The sequence below is a fragment of the Acomys russatus genome, chromosome 30, assembly GCF_903995435.1.
Source record: "Acomys russatus chromosome 30, mAcoRus1.1, whole genome shotgun sequence".
Lineage (NCBI taxonomy): Eukaryota > Metazoa > Chordata > Mammalia > Rodentia > Muridae > Acomys > Acomys russatus.
The window spans coordinates 28,615,460-28,641,006 of record NC_067166.1 but is presented as its reverse complement, the minus strand read 5'-3'; the positions used below and the strand labels follow the sequence as shown (position 1 = coordinate 28,641,006).

At 36.6% G+C, this 25,547-nt stretch overlaps 1 protein-coding gene across 2 annotated transcripts in view; it reads left to right on the top strand.

The window, feature by feature from the left end:
• The window catches only part of Edil3 (EGF like repeats and discoidin domains 3), a 468,021-nt gene that overhangs the window by 119,919 nt on the left and 322,555 nt on the right, over nucleotides 1-25,547 (top strand). For both annotated transcript variants that reach the window (XM_051172620.1, XM_051172619.1), the window contains exon 2: nucleotides 9,066-9,194. In XM_051172620.1, coding sequence (XP_051028577.1) covers nucleotides 9,066-9,194 — 129 coding nt within the window. The remainder of the gene's footprint in view (nucleotides 1-9,065; nucleotides 9,195-25,547) is intronic.

Here is a 25,547-nt window from a genome sequence, read left to right as displayed (position 1 = left end):
TGCCAAAAGGCAAAACAGCATCGCTTTAATTTGCCTGAGTCTGCCATAAAGTGCAGATGGAACTATAAAATATAGAATAAAATTAAACACATCTGTCCTTATCTAAAGCAGGTGAGGTCAGCCAGCCAAAAAACAACAAGGTGTAACACTGCACAGCCTGCAATATGCAGACCCATAGCAGAGGACGTGCTGACGGTGGAATAAAGAAAGAGTTGTGTAATCTGTATTGTTTTGTGTTTTCTTTATTGTGTCTGACTTCTTGTGCTGATTGCCACTATAGTTTTAAGATTTATCAACCAAGAGAATAAGTAAGTAAATGAAAATTATTTATTTCAACTCCAAGGACTTAGTAAGCTTTAAGTAATATCCACCCATCCCACCCCCACCCCACCCCACACACTCTTTTTCCTTATGTTAATTCAAATTGCAGAGTGTCGGAAGTTTTGTTTTGTTTTGTTTTAACCAATTTGTCAATTAAATATGAAATTTATCCAGGAAACTATTTTCTCTTAAAAGTTATCAACCCACGTCTGCCGATTATCCTGACAACAGCTACATATAGAAAACAGCAGGGTAAGATGATGGCTGTGCTGACCGTGACAGCAAAGCAAGGTAGCTTTGAGAATGCATGTTATTGTGCCCAATGGAGTAGACATCTCAATCTATTTTTATGGGGCCACATGCTTTTGCATAGCTATGAGATTACAACCTACTCTGCAAAAATTGTGGCATGACCCTTGGACTCTGTCTGAAATGCATAAAACCCAACAATTTTTCATAGTAAAATCACCAGGTCCTGGTTTTCGTGTTCTGGAGGGATTCTGCCGAAGAGTGGCTTTTGTTCTCGGACTCCCTATAATAATATTACAGAAGGTGTCCCCCGCCCCCTGCCCAGCATTAGGTAATGGCTATTCCTGGCTATTTCTACCTCTGTCCTCTTTGTCCTCAGTCACTCCATTTCTTTGCACAAGCGTAAGACATTCATTGCAGGAACATGGCTTTCTTTGTTTGCTTTTGGTTTCTCATAATCACATCCTTCATAAGCATTAATTTTGTATGTTTATAATTTTAGAGGAATGATTACATAGTCATTATTACTTAATAAACATTTATGTCATCTTTTCTTTTCCTGTTTTTAGATACTTAATACCAGACCTTCTGCATGCTAGACCCATGCTCCACCAGAGAGGTGCACCTCAGCCAGCTAAACTTGTTACACTCTCTACTTCCTCTTAGTGCTTATGTCTTGGCCATCACAGCTATAACAAGAATGTTATTAAAATTGCCTGTGGCAAAAAAAAAAATGGATTCACAGTAGCATCTGTAGTAGCTCCTCTTGGCTTTTCTCTGTTGTTGTTTTCTGTATTTTATGCTTTGTGCAAATCCACAACTTTATGGTTTGCTGAGATTATCCACCTAATACTGAGGGACCTTTGTTAACCGCTGGCAGACATTGACATACTAAAGCTCATTTGTGACAACTGTTATATTTATACTGATGATGGCCTAACACTTCTTATATTTTTTCAAAGTTATCTTCCTTCGGTTGCTGTAATATTTACTTATGAGCTGAAGGATCTGTCATCCTCCTCATCCTGCCCTAAATCTTTCCTTAAAACTCACTGACATTTAGCAATTCATAGTGAAGGGAAGGCCTTCAGTTAAACACCCACCTTATTATCAGACATATTTATTGGAGATGTTTTACAGACTGCTCAAACACAATACTTCCTTTAAAAACCAAATGCATTACACTTAAAAAATAAATAAATAAAAAACCTGACTACCAAAGTCACTAAAAATCAACCCTAATTACTTGCTATACTTCAGCACCCACATCTATTTTGTTACAATGCCATTTTGATTCATTGAATATTAAAGTCATTTTATGTCATTCCTATTCACTTAAATGATGTGCAAATACTAATGTTGTTGGTAAGATTCAAAGTAGAGAATACATTTAACAAGACGTTGTAATCTTAGTATTGAGATTGTAGTTCAGGAGTAGAGCACTTGTCTGACATTTTGCAAGTTCGTAGGCTAGATTCAGGACCACTGAAAAATAACAGAAAGTGTAAACGTACACAAAAATTAATCAAAATTGATAATGTAGTATATGTAAAATTTAGTAAATCTGTAAGTGTGTAACCATCATTCTAATTACGTTGTTATTCCATCTTGTTATAATCAATAAATATATGTAATTTTATACATCAACTAAAAACTGTTCGCAGCACTTTTTGTTTATTAGGAATTAGTAGGGATGTATTGGCTAATTTTATGACAAGTTGACACAATATAGACTCATGGGAGAGAAGAGAGTCCCAGTTGAGGAAATGCCTTTATGAGATCAGGCTGTAGGCAAGCCTGTGGGGCCCCATTTTTAATATTCTTTTTTTATTATAATTTATTCACATTACATCCCTACTATTATCCCTTCATTCTTATCTCCCTGTTCCCATCCTTCTTCACTTTCACTTCCTATTCCATACCACTATAATTCAACCAGGGGGTTGCTTCTTCTACACCTGCTGACCATAGCCTATCAGGTCTTAACCTGATTAGCCTGCATCCTCTTCCTTTGTATGCCCGCAGGGCCTCCCTGCCAAGGGAAATTGATCAAATCACTGGCACCAGAGTTTATGTCAGAGGTAGTACTTGCTCCTCCCAGAACCATAAAGAATGATCAGTCGGCTATACCGAACAGGGGGTCTAGGTTTATTGCATGCGCTGTCCTTGTTTGGTGCAACAGTTTGTGTAGGCCTGGTAGGGTCCAGATCCTCCAGCCTTGATGGCCTCCCTGTGGGGCTCCTGACCCCTCCAGGTCTTTTCATTCCTCCATTCTTCCACACAACTTTCAGAGCTCAGCCCTGAGAACAGCTGCTAGTACTAGAGTCTGTCCTGATCCGCTAATGGGTAGAGTCATAGGACATCTATGTTGGGCCAATATACCAAGCATGTCTTTCTGGGTATTCTGGTCACTTCTGAGGGTCCTTTTATTAGTTATTAGTTGTTAATCTTAGAGCCTGAGCTCTCATTTTATTTAACGTTGGATACTGGCTTGGAGTATATTGCCTTTATTATGTTTAGGAATGCATCTTGTATCCCTGATCTCTTCATGACTTTAAACATGAATGGGTGTTGGATTTGTCAAATACTTTTCTGGCATCTAAGGAAATGAGAAATGTTTTTTTTCCTTTCTATTTGTTTATATGGTAGATTACATTGATGGATTTCCAAATACTGAATCATTCCTGCATGCCTGGGTTGAAGCCTACTTGGTCATGGTGAATGATATCTTTGATGTGTGCATTCAGTTTATGAGTGTTTTATTGAGTATTTTTACATCAATGTTCTTAAGAGAAATTGGTCTGAAATTATCTTTCTTTGTTGGGTCATTGTGAGGTTTAGGTATCAAAGAGACTGTGTCTTCATAGAATGAGTTTGGTAATGTTCTTTCCATTTCTATTTTGTGGAATAGTTTAAAGAGTATTGGTATTACCTCTTCTTTGAAGATCTGATAGAATTCTGCACTGAAGCCATCTGGCCCTGGGCTTTCTATGGTTGGGATACTTTTGATGACTACTTCTATTTCCCCAGGAGAAATAGGATTATTTAATTTGCTTACCTGATCTTTATTCAACTAAGGTAAGTGGAATCTATGCAGAAAATTGTCCATTTTATTTAGATTTTTAAATTTTCTGGCCGATAGGCTTTTGAAGTAAGACCTAATGATTCTTTGGATTTCCCAGGTGTCTGTTGTTATGTCTACTTTCTCATTTTTTATTTTGTTGATTCAGATAGTGTCTCTCTACCTTTTAGTTAGTTTGGCTAAGGGTTTGTGTATTGTTGATTCTCTCAAAGAAAAAGCTCTTTGTTTAGTCAATTCCTTGAACTGTTCTCCTTGTTTCTAATTTATTGATTTCAGCCCTTAGTTTGATTATTTCTGGCCATCTACTCCTTTTGCATTTGTCTGCTTCTTTTTTTCCCTGGTGTTTCTAAATGTGCCCTTAACTTGCTTATATGAGATGTTTGCAATCTCTTTGTCAAGGTACTGAGTGCTATGAACTTTCCTCTTAGCACTGCTTTCATTGTATCCCACATATTAGCATAAGTTGTATCTTCATTTTCATTGACGTTTAGGAAGTCCCTAATTTCTTTATTTTTTTTCTTCTATGACCCAGTTGTCATTGAGTAGAGAGTTTTCAGTTTCCATGTGTATGTAGGCTTTATGTTATTTCTGTTGTTGTCAGTCCAAGGTAATCTGATAGGATACAAAGTATTATTTCAATATTCCTGAATCTGTTGAGGTTTGCTTTGTGACTTAATATAGAGTCAATTTTGGAGAAGATTCCATGAGATACTAAGAAGAAGGTATAATCTTTTATGTTTCAGTGAAATTTTCTGTAGATTTCTGTTAGGTCCATTTGATTCATGGCATCTGTTAGTGTCATTATTTTTGGTTTAGCTTTTGTTTTGTTGACCTATCCTTTGTTGAGAGGGGGTTGTTGAAGTCTTCCACTATTAACACTATTTACCCTTTATTAATGTTTTATTTACAAATGTGGGTGCCTTTATATTTGGGCATAGATGTTCAGAATTACAATGTCATCTTGATAGACTGTTCCTTTGATCAGTGTGATTTTGAGTAATTTTGATTAATTTTGCTTGAAAGTCTATTTTATTAGATATTAGAACGGCTACTCCAAATTTCTTCTCTTAATTGTTTGCTTGGAAGACCTTTTGTCCTGCCTTTTACTCTGAGTTGGTGTCTGTCTTGAGGCTGAGAGGTGTTTCTTCAATGCAACAGAATGTTGGGTCATGTTTACACATCCATCCTTAGAGTGTGCTTTTTATTGGAGAGTTGAGATCATTGATGTTGAGAAAGATTAATTACCAGTGACTGTTAGGTCCTTTTATTTTGATGTTGGTTGTGGTAATGTGTTTGTTTGTCTGATTTTTCTTTTGGAAAAGTGAAAATAACTATTTCCTGTGCTATCTGGGTATAGTTTACCTCCTTGGCCTAGGAAACCCAGACACCAGTGCCCTGTGTTCCACAGTTTAGACAGAAACACAGAGTGCAGGACAGGCATGTGGCTAAGCTTTGGAGATTGCACCATAGCCTGATGGTATGGTACAACAGGGAGACTTGATGTCAAACGCATCCATGCTGCACACTGTGGGAGTCTTCTCTGGGCTGGAAGACACAGACATTGGTGCCTTGTGGCCCACAGATCCATCTGAGACACATTGCATAAGTGGCATGGCCAGCAGGCCTATGGCTAGGCTTTGTAGATCTTGGCCACACATCTGCCTAGGCCCAGGAACCTTCCATAGATTGGTCCAATGTTCTGAGACTTGATGTCAAACGCATCCATGCTGCACACTGTGGGAGTCTTCTCTGGGCTGGAAGACACAGACATTGGTGCCTTGTGGCCCACAGATCCATCTGAGACACATTGCATAAGTGGCATGGCCAGCAGGCCTATGGCTAGGCTTTGTAGATCTTGGCCACACATCTGCCTAGGCCCAGGAACCTTCCATAGATTGGTCCAATGTTCTGAGGTCAGATCCACCCATTCTCCACAGCATGGGATCTCTCCTGGGGTAGAAGACCCAGACACTGATGCCCTGCAGGCCACAGTTCAGTCCAATTCTCTGAGCACAGGTGGATCACACAGGTAGGCATGGGATTAGACCCAGGAGACTGCGCATACACCAAGAGAGACTCAGGAACTCATCCATAGGACAACCTGGTGGTCTAAGACTGGACTCATTCATGTGAACACTTCTCACCTGGGAAACTCCAGCACCAGTTCTCTGTAGTTCCCAACTGTTTCCCTAGGTCACTGTGTAGACACCTCTCTCTGGCCAGTCAGATACAGTACATGATAGGCACCGCCATCTTGCTGTCTCCCTGAATCTTCTTAATTAGTGATTAATGTGGGTAGTAGGCCCAGCTTATTGTTTGTGGCACCATCCCTGGGCTGGTAGTTCTAGTTTCTATGAGAGAACAGGCTGAGCAGACCATTTTGCAGCACCTCTTCATATCCTTCATCACCTCCCCCTCTAGGTTTCTGTCCTGTTTGAGTTCCTGTCCTGACATCCTTATGATCATTGAGTTCTTTCGGTGATGAAGAGTGATACTGAAATGTTAGCCAAATAAACCCTTTCTTTCCCCATTTGCTTTTGGTCACTGGGTTTAGTCACACTACTAGCAACCTGACTAAGACAATTCATAATCAAAACAGAATGAATGTTCAGTAAGAGAAATAACATCAAAAATGACCAGCTAAATAATGCCTTATGTCTATGAATGTAACAAGAAGTGAGCAGATCTTTCTCATTTTGACGACAGAAGCATTATTTGACTGGTACACATGTCCAATCAAAACGATAATAGATTTAATATTATCATTTGGAAAGGGCCGTGTAGGTGCCGAGAAAGGTTTTATTGTATGTGATGTAATGTGAATGTAGGTGAATGTGTGTCAGGGTAGTCTTGTGGAAGTCTAAGAGCATGCTCTGGTATAATTCTCACCCTCCACCTTGTTTGAGGCAGAATTCCTTCTTGGTGACACCCACACACACCATGCTAGCTGTCCCTTGAGCTACTGAAGACTCTCCTGGACCTTTATCTGGCTTACTCTCAAAAGCTGTGGGATTATTGATGAACTCTAGCACTTCATTCACAGAACCTACTCCTCAGACCCCAAGAATGGTTTCTTTCTTTTTTTTTTTTTTTTTTTTTTTTTTTGGCTCTTCGAGCCAGGGTTCCTCTATGTAGCCTTGGCTGTCCGGGACTCACTTTGTAGATCAGGCTGGCCTCGAACTCGCAGCAATCCGCCTGCCTCTGCCTCCTGAGTGCTGGGATTAAAGGCATGCGCTACCACGCCCGGCTCCAAGAATGGTTTCTTAATGAAAGAAAAATGCCAGAATTACTGAGTCATGAAAGGAACAAGAACTGACAACTTTATATATTCTGACTCTGTCTTTGATCAACATCAGCATTTTACTGTGTACTATGTCCTGTGAGAGAAAGAGCTGTGTGTACTGCATAGGGACTCAGTTGCCAGAGAGTAGCAGGTCGGAGTTAAATTGTCTTGATTTTGAGTGACTCTGTAATTGCAAGCTTCATGTTCTGATGCTGTCCCAGACAATTGTTTTTCAATACAAATAAGACAATATAAATATCTTTAGCTTGCCTTGCCCCTATGGACATTATTGCAACCACTTACGATGCACGGGGAAGTCATACTCCTATTTAGGATAGTGCTGCAAAGAGAGGAATTATTATGGATAGTGCAAATATGTTTTGGTGAATGTTCACTCTAAATGCTCCTTGGAGATTGTGGAGCTGAGTTCATCCTGGAGGCATGCTCCTTCACACACATTTTTATTAGTAATGCCAGGAATTAGGCTCAAGTTGCACTCTTTGTGATAATAAAGATGCTACTGATCATTACTCCTCCCTTTTCCTTTCTCTTCCTCCTTTCTTCCTCATTTTCTTCTTCATTCTTTTTAGCATTGAAAGGGCCATATTACCTGATAAAGCCCCCTTTAATACTCCTCCACCCAGGTTTTTATATAAAGGTTATTTTTCCTTTCACATTGAATCAGCATGGCCACTTTGGATGTGTCAGCCTGCTCAGGGACAATTCCCAGGATTTCCTGATGTCCTTTAATTTTCTGAGAGGGCCTTTCATGATCCAAATGAGCTTTCAGAAATATTTTTATGAGAGTTAATACACATCTATGATTTTATATTTATCACGAGGTCATGTCTTTCGGTCAGAGCTTTAGACTTGGCCAGTTATTAGTTTGAGAGGCAAAAGTTGAGCAGTCAAAGTTGGCTCCCTCTGTATTTAATTTTAGGTTGAAAGGTTCTGTATTTGACATGCCTCTTTCTTGTAGTAGCTTATCATGTGTAGCTAATTGAGCCAATTGTCAGCTTAACTGTCTGTGTAGAAACCTCATTACTCCTATTCAAAGCTTATCATACACTTTCTGTCTTACAAGTATCTACAGATGACAACTTTACCGATTGCCATACTTTATTTAACAGTAGTGGCCACTTTTCTAGACTTGTACACCCATTATTAGAGAACGAAATTCAATCAGCCACACAACACCACAGATAAGACAATACTCATCTCTGCCACACAACACCACAGATAAGACAATACTCATCTCTGCCACACAACACCACAGGTAAGACAATACTCATCTCTGCCACACAACACCACAGGTAAGACAATACTCATCTCTGCCACACAACACCACAGATAAGACAATACTCATCTCTGCCACACAACACCACAGATAAGACAATACTCATCTCTGCCACACAACACCACAGGTAAGACAATACTCATCTCTGCCCACAACACCACAGATAAGACAATACTCATCTCTGCCACACAACACCACAGATAAGACAATATTCATCTCTGCCACACAACACCACAGATAAGACAATACTCATCTCTGCCACACAACACCACAGATAAGACAATACTCATCTCTGCCACACAACACCACAGGTAAGACAATACTTATCTCTGCCAACAACACCACAGATAAGACAATACTCATCTCTGCCACACAATACCACAGATAAGACAATACTCATCTCTGCTTTGGTGAAACTTACTTCTTGGTTGCAGTTCGTCTCTGAATCTTCAGTATTTCTGTCAGTATGAGAAGCTCAATAAGTACATTGACATTCACCTGGAGTTAGTTGGAAAAGAGCAATAGAAATTCAATGTCTGTTTTTAGTCCTTTGGTACCTTTAAGCCTATTAACATCATTTTGCTAATGTGGGTACATTAACAAATGGCATGTGACATTTCCAGATTCTAAATATCAGGAAAAATATTCTAGCATATTAGAAAGAGTAACCAAAAACTTACAAAGAAAATTGTGTAACTGGACAGAGGGGATTTATTGGATTGATTCACTAGAGAATCTAGGCTGTGCCTGATCTGCATGAGTGAAACCATGAACCAACTGAAACAATCCTAAAACAGACATAAGAAGTCAAAGCCTGAATCTTTGTTCCTCAGGTGATATCTGCAACCCCAATCCATGTGAAAATGGTGGCATCTGTCTGTCGGGATTGGCTGATGATTCCTTTTCCTGTGAGTGTCCAGACGGCTTCACAGATCCCAACTGCTCTAGTGTTGTGGAGGTTGGTAAGTGCAACGATCTTCCCAGTCCTTTAAATCGTTTGATAAATAGAGTTAAAGTTTAGGATAAAATAATAATTTTTGATTAGATACTTTCATAAAACAAGTGTATTATTTTCAATCCTACAATATCTTTCCTAAACCTGTATTTTCTAACATATATTAAGGTAATACTGGATATTTAGTGAGTAAAAATACTAATTAACAGTTCTTTTAGTATCATGCCCACTTTAGCGTTTAACATATTTTTAAAATGTAGGAACCAAGTATTTGAATCCTCTCCCTGTCTTTTCAATTAAAATCTACCTGAGATATTTTATAGTTACTGTTTCTCTGTATTTGGTAGAAATGGAACAGAAAGTATAAAGAACGATGAGATTTTGATATATTAAAAAAAGCAAAAATAGAAAAGTGGGCATTTTAAGGCAATACCTTCAACAACATAGAGGTATGAACATCACTATATTTTACTTACACATTTAATATTTTATTTAGTTATGCATAATATTTATTTTCATATTCTTATTTTTTAATAATTTATGGCAAGCAGTCAGGAATAATATGAGAAAATGCCAAAAATAGTTAAAAGTATTAATGCTAAAGGTACAAATGAGATCCAGTGAAATAGATTGCGATTAGAACACAAGGGTTACCACCATTGCTTCAGAATATTCTGATTTTTAAAATTTTTTACATACATTTATATTATTACACATATATACAATAAACTACCTACAGCAAGGAGAACCACAAAACAATAAGGGATTATATAAATTTACATCCGTAGTGTTTCAGCCATTTGTATTTGGAAGCCTTGAAGAAAATATTTTTCCTATCTTGCTGAGCCTCAAATTCTGAATGTTAATCAATATTTGTCATATCTCCATCATTATCAAGTTAAGACATCTATATAGACCTAAAAGCATCTTAACCCCTGAACAACTAAGCTTAAGTGTAAAACTGAACTATCTGGTCTATTACACCATCAGAGACTTGATAAGGTATAAAATTAATTACCTGACTATACAAGGAGTACAGGTCAGCAGCTTTTTATTTCACAGGGAAAAACACTGAACTTACTCATAGTTCTGTAGCAATTATTCTGGAAAGCCCACGAGGCTTCTACCTTACACAAAGAACTACAGGCAATGGGAAAAAGCTAGTATCATGGGGTTGGGCTGTCCCAGGGAAGAGCACATCAACTGGCTGTCCATTGCCAAGTGATAAACCTTGAAAACATACATATAGGTAGCATTTTCAGACTAAGGAGATTATATTTAGGGATACATTTGCATACATATGCACATATATGCATACAATAACAATGGGAAAAGATGCCTTGAACTTGTAGGAGAGTAAGGTCAGGATATATGTCAGGGTTTGGAGGGAGGAAAGGAAGGGAAAATTTTAAAAATATGTCAAATTCTGATTCAGTGTCAAGCTTTAAAGTTACATTTGTGTTTGTGATTCTACAGTCTGCAAAAGGTAATTTAAAATGCACATCTAGAAAAATTCTGTTATGATTTTATCTCAGACTTTAGTATTTTGCCAAAACCCATCTGAGGGTCTCCATGCTACTCAATTCAAAAGACCTTCTACTCTAACTGTGTACTTTTATTTCCCCTCCCAAAACCTCTAGTGTCAAATATACTCAGAATACTTCCCCATTTTTGCTGTCAATCCTCACTCACATCCTCTAATTTCTTAATGATGTCTCTCAGGCTTTTGGAATTCATTCATTAGATAACAGGATTTGCTTTGAACTTAACTTTTATATAGCTTCCTCTCTCTCTCTCTCTCTCTCTCTCTCTCTCTCTCTCTCTCTTTCTCTCTCTCTCTCTCCCTCCCTCTCTCTCTTCTCTCTGTGTCTCTCTCTCATTCTCCTCTCCTCACACACTTAGATTTTTACATACATATATTTTTAACCTCTTCAAGATACTAAGATTTCTTTTTTAAATATATTTTATTAATTTATTAATATTACATCTCAATTTTATCCCATCCCATGTATCCTCCCATTCTTCCCTCTATACCATTTTCCTCTTACTCTCCTCCCCTATGACTGTGACTGAAAGGGACTTCCTCCCCATGTATATGTTCATAGGGTATCAAGTCTCTTCTTGGTAGCCTGCTATCCTTCCTCTGAGTGCCACCAGACCTCCCCATTCATGGGACGTGGTCAAATATGGGGCACTAGAGTTCATGTGAAAGTCAATCTCCCCCTCTCTACACAACTGTGGAAAAATCCTGTCCATTGGTTAGATCTGGGTAGGGGTTCAAAGTTTACTGCACGTATTGTCCTTGGCTGGTGCCATAGTTTGAACAGAACCCCTGGGCCCAGATCTGCCCATCATAATGTTCTAGTTGTAGGTTTCTAGGACCCTCTGGATCCTTCTATTTCTCCATTGTAGAGTCTCAATAGGAATTCTTCCCCTCTGTCCCACTTTCCTGGTAAGTGAAGGCTTTCATGGAACATGCCCCTTGGGCTACTGTCCAGATATAAGTGAGTATATACCATTTGACTCTTTCTGCTTCTGGGTGAACTCACTCATTATTATCATTTCTAGTTCAATCCATTTGTCTACAAATTTTGGGAATTCCTTGTTTTTAATAGCTGAGTAGTATTCCATAGTGTAAATGTACCACAGTTTCTTTATCCATTCTTCTACTGAGGGACACTTAGGCTGTTTCCATGTTCTGGCTATTATGAATAAGGCTGCTATGAACATGGTTGAGCAAATTTTCTTGTTGTGTGCTGGAGCATCTTCTGGTATATTCCAAGGAGTGGAATAGGAAGGTCTTGAGGAAGTCCTATTCCCAGTTTTCTGAGATAGCTCCAGATAGATTTCCAAAGTGGCTGTATTAGTTTGCATTCCCACCAGCAATGAAGGAGTGTTCCTCTCTCTCCACATTCTCGCCAGCATGTGGTGTCGCTTGAATTTTTTATCTTAGCCATTCTGATGGGTGTAAGATGCTTTTGAATAGATGGGGCATGCATGCTTTCTCCTGCTCCAGCTCACTTGTAGAGAGAACTCCATGTGGCTGTGCCCACATTCCTTCCCAGTCAATAACTGGCTCTTATTCCTAGATGGCAATGTGAAACTGGATGTTTACATATTCTAAATATAAAGGAAATTTTTATTTATAGCAAATAGTGTAAGTGTATATATTATTGAGGAAATAGTAGCAACTGTTAAACTAATTATATAGCACAACTTTGTGTATCCTATTAGAATATTTAAAAACATTAGCAGGAACAAACATAAGCACAGCCACATAGTACATTGATAAAGTTAAAATAAAATAAATAAAAAACCAAAGGATTGATCCTTTAAGAAAAATTATAATTTTATGGCTAAGTTCAGATCAACTCATGCTTATTTCAGGAAATATCAGCATTATAGTCCCGTAACTCCAATCAACCCATCAATTAATTAATCAATAATAAAGTGTTAATTTTCATTCATTCATAGTCACATACTTATTGAGGAATTGTTTACTTAATAATGGAGATGAATGTTAAACTCACAGAAAGAGACATCTAATTTTATTGTAAAAAGATAAGTAAAAGACAGCTGATCACTAGGGATAGATAGGTAATAAATAAAAATACTAGAGTAAGTACATGAATGTATAAGCAGAAAGCCCTATGTCAGAGAATTCATGTATTAATCGAAACTGTAACATCTAAAAATAACTGTAAAATAATTCTAACCTAGAAGATGAGACTCTAAATGAAAGACACAATAGCTTGAGAACAAGGGATAAGAAATAAGCTCACTAACAAATTTGTATTTTTTACCGAAAACAACAGAGATGGTTGACAAGAAGTGACAAGTATGATGCTGCAGTATGGAAACAGATTCAGTAGATGGAGCAGGGAGCAGGGTGGCGGCGATATAGTTAATCAGGCAGCAGAGGTGTTCTTAAATCGGAGACAGTAACTCTCCATATGGGGAAAAAAACACTCAGAGTTTGAGTTTAAAGGATACAATGAGCAACGTATACAGTGGATTCATTGACTATTTGGGGAAAAAAAAAAAAACAAATGAAATACTATTTCCCTTTTCTTTATAAAAGTGATTAATTTTATTTACCTGTTTTATTAATGTAGGGTACATGGGTGTAGGGGATGTGTACATGTATGCATGGCATCTGTACCTGCATAGGCCAGAAGAGGGTATTGTTTAGATCATCTGACACTGGAAGTTCAAACAAGTACAAACCTCTAACGTAGGTGTTAGGAACTTAACTCTGGTCTTCTGGAAAAGCACTAAGTGCTCTTCGTCACCAGAGTACCATTTCAGGCATAAAAGGAATTATGAACAAATAAAAACACACGTAAAAAGTAAAGTTAGCATTCATTCTGAATATGGAATCTCAGAGAATTTCTAGATACACTTTAGGATGTCAAGCATACATTGTGCATTTGGTCATTAAAATCTGGACAGATGGGAGTGTCTACACTTAATAATTAGTAGACTTTTTCAATTACTAAAGCAAATATTCTTGAACATATTATTTATTATTCACTCATTCACCAAATATTTGTGTATATATTATGTCTACACGCCGTATGCCTGTTAAAATATAGGCTTTGTCTTTAGGTATCTAAGAGATCAAGAAGGGTTGTTTGAAAGATTGTGAAGTTAGCATTTAATAGGAAACTAGGAGAAGTTCTGAGATAAGGACCAAGATAAATAAAAATTTGGAGACAGGAGGGTAGGTGAAAGAAGAATTTGAGCACAGTTCAACTGTCCTTTGGGGTGATTGTATTGTAACACCACAAACAATAGTTAAGAATACAGTTGTTTACTATAAATAAGCTATTAAACGGACGAAAGAAATATGTGATAATATTGAGCATGAATGCAGTCCATGAAAACAATCAGATTTAGAATTTGGTAGTATTATGATACCTAGAACATTTTTGGGAAAAGCATATCATATAAAAATTCTGTTGGGTGCTGTTCACGGAAACACATCATGACCCAGTTTCTGCCTCTGTGTCCTCCCAGGCTGGTTAGCATCTAAATAGTCTTATTTTCTAGTAGTAGGGAAGGGTACATAACGGCCTTCAATTCAGAGCTACCCTACACTTTCCCCTTTTGACACATTCTAGCTAAACCTATTTTCACTTTGTAATTGATATTCTTTTCCTAATGCAGATTAAGATTCTATTTAATTTCTGAACCTCTAAGCACATAATTTCCAAGCTGTTCCATTGTTCCTACATCATTGTGAAAAACAATGGCTAGAAATGAGAAGACCACTGTACAAATTGGAAAAAAAAATACGAGCTGAGTATGCATTTGATGTCCGGTGAATAACCATATTCACACTCATCTGTCTGAAAGTGACTGGTGCCAGAATATAAAGTAGTATACCTGTCAGACTGCTTGAAAGACTTCTGGTTAGTGACATAAAGACCAGAATAATAACAAGCCTCACTTAGATCTATGCGGTTGGAGGCTATTTTTAGATTTACAAAATTTGATTACCAAATTATGGTTTTATAAACTTTAGTGTAATATTTATAGCAAATAAGATTATTAGTATTCATGTTATATGACAATGAAAGCTAGATATTCTTCGTGGTCTTAAATAGCTTCTAACAAAACTGATAACTTTGTGAGATGATTGACAAAATTTTGTTGTCAACTAGAGTTTAAGAGAATTGTCTTTATGATCATAAGTTTTTTTGTTCATAATTTTTATTATTATTATATTTACTTAATTTTCTAAAAAACAGTAATTAAATATATATTTATATAAACATAAGACTATTTAATTACATGAAAAATACAATAATTATTATATGTGTGTTTTAAACTTATAAAAGTGTCTGTAACATACCTTTGAACATAGTCACTTATTTTAAATATCTAATTTGTAATTAGTCATAATGGTTATAATCTGTCAGTTTACAAATGGCCAGCTCTAGAAATTTTATATTCACTGATAGGAAAATCAAAGTAAAGCATCAATGTACATTCTTCTTCTTATTATTATTATTATCATTATTACTATTATTATTATTATTATTATTATTATTATTATTATTATTATTATTGAATACAGAAATCTGTTGTTTTCTAGTTTAAAATAAGACCCATTTATTGGTAAAGCTTGAATTTGTACTGCCTTTTGTTCTGAAATTAGTTTTTGTTGTTGTTGTTGTTGTTGTTGTTAATTGAAGATGCATACTTCGTGTGTGTCATGCCAAAGGGAATGTATATACTAAGGAGCTTTTTTTCGGCTTAACATATAATTTCAATTTTTTTGGATTTTAATAATGTGTATGTATCATAGTTCTGTGACATAGCTAAACTGATTTTATATTTTTATTTTAATTGATCAATGAATTAGTGGTGTGTGTGTGTGTGTGTGTGTGTGTGAGAGAGAGAGAGAGAGAGAGAGAGAGAGAGAGAGAGAGAGAGAGAGAATGTGGACATGCAATGCACAAATCACAAAGCACATGTGTACATCAGAGGAACAGCTTTTGGAAGTCTGTCTTGTCCTTCCACTTGGTTTCTAGGCATCAACCCAGGTTATCAGACTTTACTTGTTGATCTGCCTTGCTGTCCCTGAATGAATGTCTATGACTTCTTATAGTCTCTTATTGTGCTTACCAATGTCAGCCACAGTAACTGGATTCACGGTTGCAGCTGGATTTCAAAGATGGTCCATCTGTTCTTCTTTAGGTCATGGCGCCATAAGTACCAACTATGGCCAAAGTGCCTAACAGTAGTAATAAAGAGAAAATACAAATGATGAGCACTTTTCAAACACAGCCTGTCAGGGGCTACATTTGAGAGCTTTAATTTAATGAGTAATGGTCTTATGTTACAATGATGGGAGAATCATAGAAGAGGGCATTGGGACCTATTTATTATCTTACTAAAGGTTTTTTATAACAAGTGCATCTTAAAGTTTAATTTCTCAAAGGGCTTCGTCAGTAGGAGCCATTAATAAATGTATACATTGGTTTGTAGATACTGTCAATATAAAGCCTAAAAAAAATAGTTCATCAAATGGAGACGTAGAAAGATGCCCTATTCACAACCAGGTTGGGCTACAAAACAAAATCCTGTATCAAAAAGAAAAATATATCATAAGAGCTATATAAGAAGGCTGAGAAGCTTATCATGGTGGTTTTCAAATGAAAAGAATCTTAGCAGATTTAGGTCCACTTTGTGATAGTTGTTATCCATGTGCAGTTATTTGTTTGTATAGAAGAAACAAAAAAAAATGTGTATTGGATGATTTAAAAAAAAAAGCTTGTTATAAAGCATAATTAAATAACATAAAATTATATCTCCTTTGTTTCACTTAAAGTCTTATTATAATAATAAATAAATAATCCAAAAGAGACTTAATAAGCCCATTTGGATATAGAGCCCTGTGTGTCTGAGGATGACTATAAGGAAGGGCCAGCCTCTGAAGTTACAACTATGTGAAGAAGTTGACATTTAATCAGAGAGATCTTAATGGTGTTCAAGAATGCATTGATTATGGAGAAGCTGAGGTCAACTAGGAAGGTCAGGTAGTGGCAGAAATGACACACTTATTAACATCACCTAAGTGGCAAGAAAGGCTACTGGTTGATGAGCGAGTTTACTTCATAGCATTGGTGGTACAAATGATGGGATGAAGCAAAAAAGACATGTTAGTAATACTTTGAAAAAATATTTTTGACAGGAATTAACTTATTATAAACATTAGAAACTGATATGACATTTTACACAAAATTAATTGACACCAGCTACATGTTATTGGGATGATATTTGCTTTGAGAATTATGAAGGCAAAGCTTAAGAATTATTGAAATAGAGGTGAAGATGTAGTTGCTTTGCTGAGGAATTGGAAGTAGATAGCAGTGTTTGTCAAAGTTTATTTAGCACTCCGTGAAGCGAAAGGAAAACAAGGTGACATTTCAAGATAACTTTGTCCTCTCAGAAAATTGATTGTCATATATATATCAAAGTATTAATGTGAAAGCAACTTTTGTAATCCATATTTCTTGGAAGGCAGCTATGCTTACCACCATACCACCAATGCCACACTTCTATATTTCTTAATGTGCGGTGGCAATATATAACTTTTAAAATGAGTTTTATTATGAGAAAGAATTACGCCTAGATATATTCTAGACCATGCAATCTTGTCCTTTGAAAGTAAAATATATATTAAGTTTAAATAGATAACAAGTCATATCTAGTACTTGATTTCAGTCACAGGATATAAAATAAAATGGAGGGCTACAACTTAATTACACAGAAAATTGTAGAACCATAATAAGGGTATTTGGTCCCTTACACATTTTCTGTGGTAATTATGCCAAATGTCTCTATCTAGCATGTTGATATAGCCACATTATATATTTACCTTATTAGATGATCATAGCAAAATTGAGGCTCAAGTATTTCATTTTCACCATAGAGAGCCTTTGGGCATAAAGTTTATTAGTGTTACCCATCTTCAGAGAAGCTGAAAGTATTTCCAAGGACTGAGCATCTACACATCAATTCCCTCTTTTAATCAGTGCCTCTAGTTTCCAAGACAACAGAAAAACTGAGTACATTACACAACAGCCTCCATTCACAAGCTCTGATGTCATTAATTATTCAGCTACAGAGATTCACCAAAATGGTTTTTTTTTTTTGATACACAATATTGTGGATAAATTCACACCTCATAATTAGACAGGCAGAGTTGCACTGTCATCATATGGGAAGCATTGAACAATTTGAGCCAGTAATGTGGTTAGCCAAGAAACTGATGATGAGTGCCTTTTTATCTTTTTTATTATAAGTTATTCAGATTGATAAGGCCATTTTTATTCATTAATACTGCCTTACTTTTATACTATCCAACACCATATGTACATATGAAACATTTATAGATCATAACTTACAAATCAGAAGGTGATCTTAAATAAATCTCAGGATTAAAAGAGGAAGTGAATCTGTGACAATGTAAAGACTAGAGTCTTGGTCGATGGCAGAATAGCTATTATAAAAGTCACTCCACAATATAGTACTAGTGTTCCACTTGCATAAATTGGAATATATGAAAACAACGACTGAACCTGAAACACAATATGTAGCACACTCCTGGTATTTGCTACCTGCCTGAGCGCGCTTTCATGGACTACTGTGGTAGGTAGCTAACTGAAAGGACCCCTTCTTAAAAGAAATGCGTCCTGATTTTGTGGTTAAGAAGAGCAAGTCTGATTTCAAGAATTAACCCTTCTGCTCGTAGTCTGTTGCAAGTAGAAACATCCGAGTTCTACATTCACGATATGAGGCAGCCATGAGTAGAAAGTGCATAACAAGGTAAAGGTGCTAAGCACGTCCAGATTATTTTCTTCCTATCATTCCCTAAAGGATAAGCAGGACAGCTGTTTACACTGCATTGCCAGTATCAGTGTGGGTCATCTAAAGGTCTGGAGCTATAGGAGGAGTGTGCCTAAGTAGTAAGCAAATGCTGTGCCATTTTCTCTAAGGTGCTCAAGTTACCTGTTTTTTTTTTTCCCCTCAGAATGTCTAAGACCAACATCCTGTGATGCCTCTGGTTGGCTGTGCATTGCTTCCTTTCCCTGTGCTTTACGCTACTCATCTGTAAAACATGGATCAACACATCAAACATGCTCCACAAATTGCTGTATGCAAAGCTCTTAAAATCGTTTCTAAATGCTAATAAGTGCCATCTAGGAGTTAAGTAACATACATAGTTATTCCATATACTCAACTGAAAAGCCTTGAGCAGAGATCAAACACCTACACCTCTGAATATTTTCTACCAATTCAGTCATTAATAACATCACTGAAGTATGTGATAAATCCCGACCTATTATTTTTAGATCAGAATTTCTCTGCTTGTGCTTGAATATACAAACTGGGGGTAATTTAACTGTCAGGTTTTGATGCTATTAAAAAGATTTTTTTCTTTCAACATATAATTTGACGAATCACCTCATTTGCTATGAGAAAATAACCCTATGTTTTATTATTTGAAAATTATGAATAATGTAAGTAATGCTTGCATAATTAAGAATCAGTCTTTCAGGAATATAGCTTTCCATGCTTAGAGCAAATAACATGAATTGATTTTTCTTTATAAGACTGCAGAGTGGTGCTCCTCTAAAACTATAATAAATGCCAAGTCAGAATTTATGACAACACATTAATATTACGTTCTTAGGTATGATAGATCAACAATAAGCTCTGTATGGCTTTGCATAAATATTGAATAAGAGAAATAGGAACACTGCAAGCTTCCATTTAATGATGTATGTTCAGCATCCCTGAATAGCTTTTCTTGACCCCTGAAAGATAATCTTTCCTTTCTTAGGCCTCCAGATGAGATCCCTCCCTTGGGAATACAGCTGAGAAAGGATGTGAAATAAGCATTACACAGTGCAGAGAAACAATGATTGTATAAGTGGAAGAAGACTCTCTGGGCCACCAGTGAACTGAAAGCAAGGCAGGCCCTAAAGTCCACATTCAAGGACAGAGCTGACTGTGGAGATGAGTTCATATGAAAGTATAGCTCACCAGCTCTGCAGTTGTTAAAGTAGAATGTTTTATGCAAAACATGGTATGTTTAAAAGAACATATGTATGAGAAGTGAGAGCTTTCTAGAAAGATTTAAATTGGTGGCTGCTCCGATTACCAGCTTTATGGGGAAAGACTGATAGCAAAACGAGAAGGCAGCTTGTCCTGGGATGGACAGGCCCTACACACCCCTTTATCTATTCCTGTACTGCTTCTTTTTGGTATTATCAAAGGTACCCCAAGAACATGACACTAGAACCACTCAGAGTTGGTTTTTATTGAAGTTTGAATTCATTATCAAATGATATGCAAAATATTAACCTGGACATCCACTGGGGAAATTTTAATATAATACTCCAGGCCTTTCATTTGAAGATCAATTGTTCTAAATTGTACCTTTCTCTGTTGCCTTTATTTATTCTGCTTCCTAGGTTACTATTTTTCAAACTATGGATTCATTTTGTTATTCTGGAACCTGGGATCTACTTCTTCCCTTCGGGGGCGGGGCAGGGGGCATTCAGACACTGAAGTGTCCAGGAATGAAGCTCAGCTGGGCTGCTGGGTCAGCAGGATCTTGATTAAGCAGTGGGTGTGTGCTGCTAGTGGAGGGCATGGGAATCTCTGTCTCTGATAACAGATTTTTTTTTTTTAGTGATATGATGCTTTCAATGACACAGATCTTCCCCTCATGCAGCTCTCTTTTGGGAGGAATAAGTTTTGTATAAACCTTGGGGAAGTAAGTAGTGATTTTTGGGTGAGTGAACATCATTGGCTTGGGCTGAGTTCCTGGGAATGTTCATGAAGAGTAACTGCAGGTGCTAGGCTACTTGACTGCCTCAAGAAGTGCAGAGGAGGAGGGTCCCAAAACTATTTGTGCAGCGGCAATATAGGAACAGAATAGGGAGGGAACAATCCTTACTCTTGCAGGTCTCCAGATTGAGATTGAGTCCCACGTGCCCCGCATAGTTTGATGGGAATAAAAAAGAATTGATTTGAAAATTCATGAAAGTCATTCATTGGGAGACAATGCTAATTTTTAATCTGCAAATTCTAAACAAAGCTAAGTTATGGAAGAGAACAATAATAACATTTTATGCTGTTTTCCAAAGGCTCCTTTACAATTAAAAGTCATCACTTGATGGGAAAATCTGTGTGATTCCATCTCATATTTTATTCGACTAGAGGTTCTCCTGGTCTTGGGACCCAAGGAAATCATTTTACTAAGAACGAATGTGTGCCTCTCCTGTCTGTGAATGTTAATCAAGTGCCTGTGACCTTACCCATTTTGAATTCTTTACTGAAAGATAATTGAATGCTGGAAGAATACCTTAAAGAGTTCACTTAAACGTTCAAACACATTTCTTTTCCACATCTAAGATACTTTTAACATACTTGCAGGGCACACATATTCCCGTCCCACCTCACTTTTAACACAAGCATGTTTCCTCATCAGAGCCTTTCTGTTCTCCTGCCCACAAGCCTAGTTTATGACCAGGAAGAGCATAAGGGCACTGTGCCTGAAGAAGGACAGAAAATTAGGTCTTTATGCTTTAAGTTGCTAATACAAAATGATATTTTTTTTTCTTCCAGGACTGTACCCTTAAGACAAGACCAATTTTATGTCTTGTTACTTAAATCATATAGGAGAGTGTTCACATCTTTGTAAATATTTTAAAATATCTCCACAAATTTGAGAATTTGTTCAACATTAGGCCAATCTGCTACAATGAAAAAAAAATAATTAAATAAATGAGACTATAAAAGAGAAGTAAAGAACCATAGAAGGTGTAATAGCTATGTGGATATTTGAATGGATGGCATATCATGTAGACATGTTATTCCATCGCTTTCCAGAGTCCATCTCTGGAGAGAGACATGAGGATTTCTTTGTGAGGTGCCGAGATGAACTCGTGGCTATTAACAGTTTACTATATATGGCAGTTTTACTATGTGACTATCAATCACATTTGATTTGGATGGTATTTCATTTTTCAGAAGTTGCGAAGGACCTATTTCTTCTACTTATTTTTTAAAGGTTTCAAGAAATGAATATTAAGAGTGTACATTCACAAATTAAAGTGTGTTTATTTCTTTACTCTTTGTTTGTTTAGTTATTATTTTGTGATGAGATCACATCCAGAACTTGTGCATGTTAAGCTCCTGTTTTACCCCTGAGCTACAAACCCAATTCTGGGAAAAAAAAAAAAAAAAAACCCAACCCAAAAGATAAGAAAGGAATTCAAAGAGTAGCCGTAAATGGCCCTGTCTTCCTTTTAAATTTACTCATGTCTATTTTCTTTTACGTCATTTGTGTTCTATAAAGGCATTCCAATTAAGAGGGAGAAAAAAGCCTGAGGAGACAAGCTGTGCAAAAATGGATATTGCATTGTTGCTTGATTAACATCTAAACATAGACACACTATTTCCCTTTAAAGAAAACCCTAATGATTGGGAAAATAAAGGCTTTCATTTTAGCTCCAATTTCAATAGTAGGAAAAATTCTATAGGAGTCATTAACCCACTGCCGAAAAGGCAAGAAAGCATTGCATTACTAGAGCTCAATGCATTCTAAAGTACTGCTCTACAGGTCCTTGGTATGAGCTAAAACCATATCAACAAGAATGTTTCCTTGACCAAAAAGAGAACAAGCAGATATTAAACTATCTCTCTTAGGAGAAAGTTATACCTTTCACTATTTTTTTATATATGAGTTTCAGAAGATGTTTTATTTAAAGTAAATAGTTAGATTTTTTAGAGCAACATTATTTATGATAACCAAAAGGAAAAATGCAAAGTCCATAAAATATTGTATGCAAATATAATATATAAAATAATCCATATCTGGTAATAGCAAGGTAGAAGTAATATATGTTACAATGTGGATAAAACTTGAGGAATTATACCAAACAAAATTGCAGACAAAGTAGACCATGTATTGATGTTTCCCCAGGAAAGACTACAGCATTGGTTATAAAATATCAAATGGTCATCCCTGTAAGCATACACATATGAGCATCATCATACAGACTGTTACTAGGAATACACACACACACACACACACACACACACATGCATGTAACACCACTTAATAAAAAATCCCATGAGTTTGAAAGGTTAAAAAAAGGTATATGGAATTGTTTGGACAGAAGAAAACAAAGGGAGAAATTAAATAATTATTTTATAATTTAAAAAAATAAAAGGAAAATGGACCACATAATGCATGATTCCATATACATGAGGTGTTCAGAAAAGGCAAATCTATAGAGACAGGACAGTAAATTAGTGATAGCCTAAGGATGAAAAATGACAGTAACTATTAGTGGTCATGAAAGATGCTGAGATGAACTAAACACACTGAAATGAACAGAGGTCACAGTAGCCTTTTTATCTTCAGTACCTTTTTAAATCTGAAAAAAAACTGAGAACTCGTGAAACTGAAAAACTTCTCTAAGGAAAAAGACTATGTCATCAGAACACAACCTACAGATTGGGAAAATATTTTCATCAACCCTACATTCAACAAAGGGCTAATATCTAAAATATATAAACAACTCAAGAAATGAAAGAATACCAAACCAAATAAACCAACTAAAAAAAGGGTGCAAGCCAGAGAATTCTCAACAGAGAGATATTGAATGGCTAAGAAACACTTAAAGAAATGCTCAAGTAATCAAGGAAATGCAAATCAAAATGACTCTAAGATTCCATCTTACACCTATGAGATTGGCAAAGATAAAAAACTAAAGTGACAGCACATGCTGGTGAAGATGTGGAGAAAGAGGAACACTCTGCCATTGCTAGTGGGAGCACAAACATATTCAACCACTTTGGAAATCAATCTGGCCCTTCCTCAGAAAATTGGGAATACTGTTACTTCAAGACTCAGCTATACCACTCTTGGGCATATACCCAAAAGATGTTCCACCATACAACAAGGGCATTTGCTCAACTACGTTCATAGCAGCTTTATTTGTAGTAGCCAATATCTGGAAATAATTTAGATGTCCCTTAACCGAAGAATAGACAAAGACAGGTACATTTACACAATGGAATACTACTATTCAGCTATTTAAAAACAAATCTTGAAATTTTCAGGCAAATGGATGGAACTAGAAATGATCATCATGAGATAGCTCAGACCCAGAAAGACATACATGGAAATACTCAGTTAAAAGTGGATATTAGCTCAACATAGATGTCCTCTGAGAGACTTCACCCAGTGGGGGATCAGACAGATACTGGACTCAAAGCTGGACTCTGGGTGGAGTGCAGATAGTTGTTGGGAAGAGTGGGACAATGAAAGGTCTGGGAGAGAGCAGGAGCTCCCACAGGGAGACCATCAAGGCCTGCAGATCTTGTCAAAAGGTGGCCTGCACAAATGGATGCAGCAGCCAAGGACAATGAATGCAGAGGTCCAAGACCTCCTGATCAGATGTAATCTGTGGACAGCCAATTCTCCACGTTGGGGGAGAGGAGACAGCTGTTGAACCTCTCACATGTACTCTGGTGCCCATGATTTGGTCACCGGCCCTTGGCAAGACTGCCTAGCGGGCACACAGTGGAGGGGATGCAGGCTATCCTGAGGAGAGCTAATAGGTAGATGTTTTAGAATTCATTATTGCAAGCCTGCAAGTCATATAAAATTTCACAATTCTTTTTTGGGTTGAGAATTTAGAGAAAATAAATCTTCCTTTAAGTGAATCCTTGCAAGTGTTGAATTTCCTTATAAGCAGAATTTTAATTATTGCATCAATTTCATTACTTGTTGAAGCTCTGAACATGCTGCTTAGTCTCCTGGAATTAATGAAGTTTTATGAGTTTAAAAGTTATCCATGTTTTCCGTGTTTTTAGAATATACTATTCTTTAAAGGATTCCTAACAAACCTGGGTTTCTTTGGACCCTGGTCCAATATTCTCATTTCATCCCAATTTTATTAATTTGAATCTTCTTTCTTTTTTTGTTATTTTGACTGTGACTTTCTCAATGTTATTTTATGTTTCAAAGAATCAGCTCTTTACTTGACTTATAGAATGTTTCATTTAGGTCCTTATTACATTAGTTTATGCCCTAGCATTTCTTTTATCACTTAGACCTACTAGATTTGAGTTATACTTCTTGTTTCTTGCTAGTCTTAAGGTTTAGATAATTTTCTTCAGATCACTCTTATTTTTTTAATATGAGCATTTTTAACTATAAATGTCTTTTTAAATATTATCTGTAATCTGTTCGAGATATAATGAATGTATACTATCATTTTCAGTTGCTTCTTGGAATTTTTGTGGAATTTTGGCTCATAATTTTTCTCTTACTCTTTTATTAGTAATTGATTCTTTTACCATATAATATATTCTCACTATAGTTTCCCGTACCTTATTCCTCCCAGTTCCTTAGCACCTCCATCTCATCTGGATCCACTCCATTTCTGTCTTTCATTAGAAGGGAACAGGCTCTAAGATATATAAAAAGATACTAAATATAAAAGAAATATGTCAAGCTAAAAGAAAAATCATTACACTGAAGTTGATGGAAAAAAGGAAAAGAGCCCAAATTGGGCACAAGAATTGGATACCCACTATTCTTACACATTCAGAAGTCCCATAAAAATACTAAACTGAAGACTGTAATATATACACAAAGGACCTGGTGCAGACCTGTGTCGCTCATATGGATGCTTCTTCAGTTCCTTTACAATTTACCCAATTGGAGGGTCTTGTTCTTTTGCTGTCCTCCATGCCCTCTGGGACTTCCACTAGTTCTTTCTCCTCTTTCTTGAAGATTCTGAGCTCTTAGGGTTGGGAT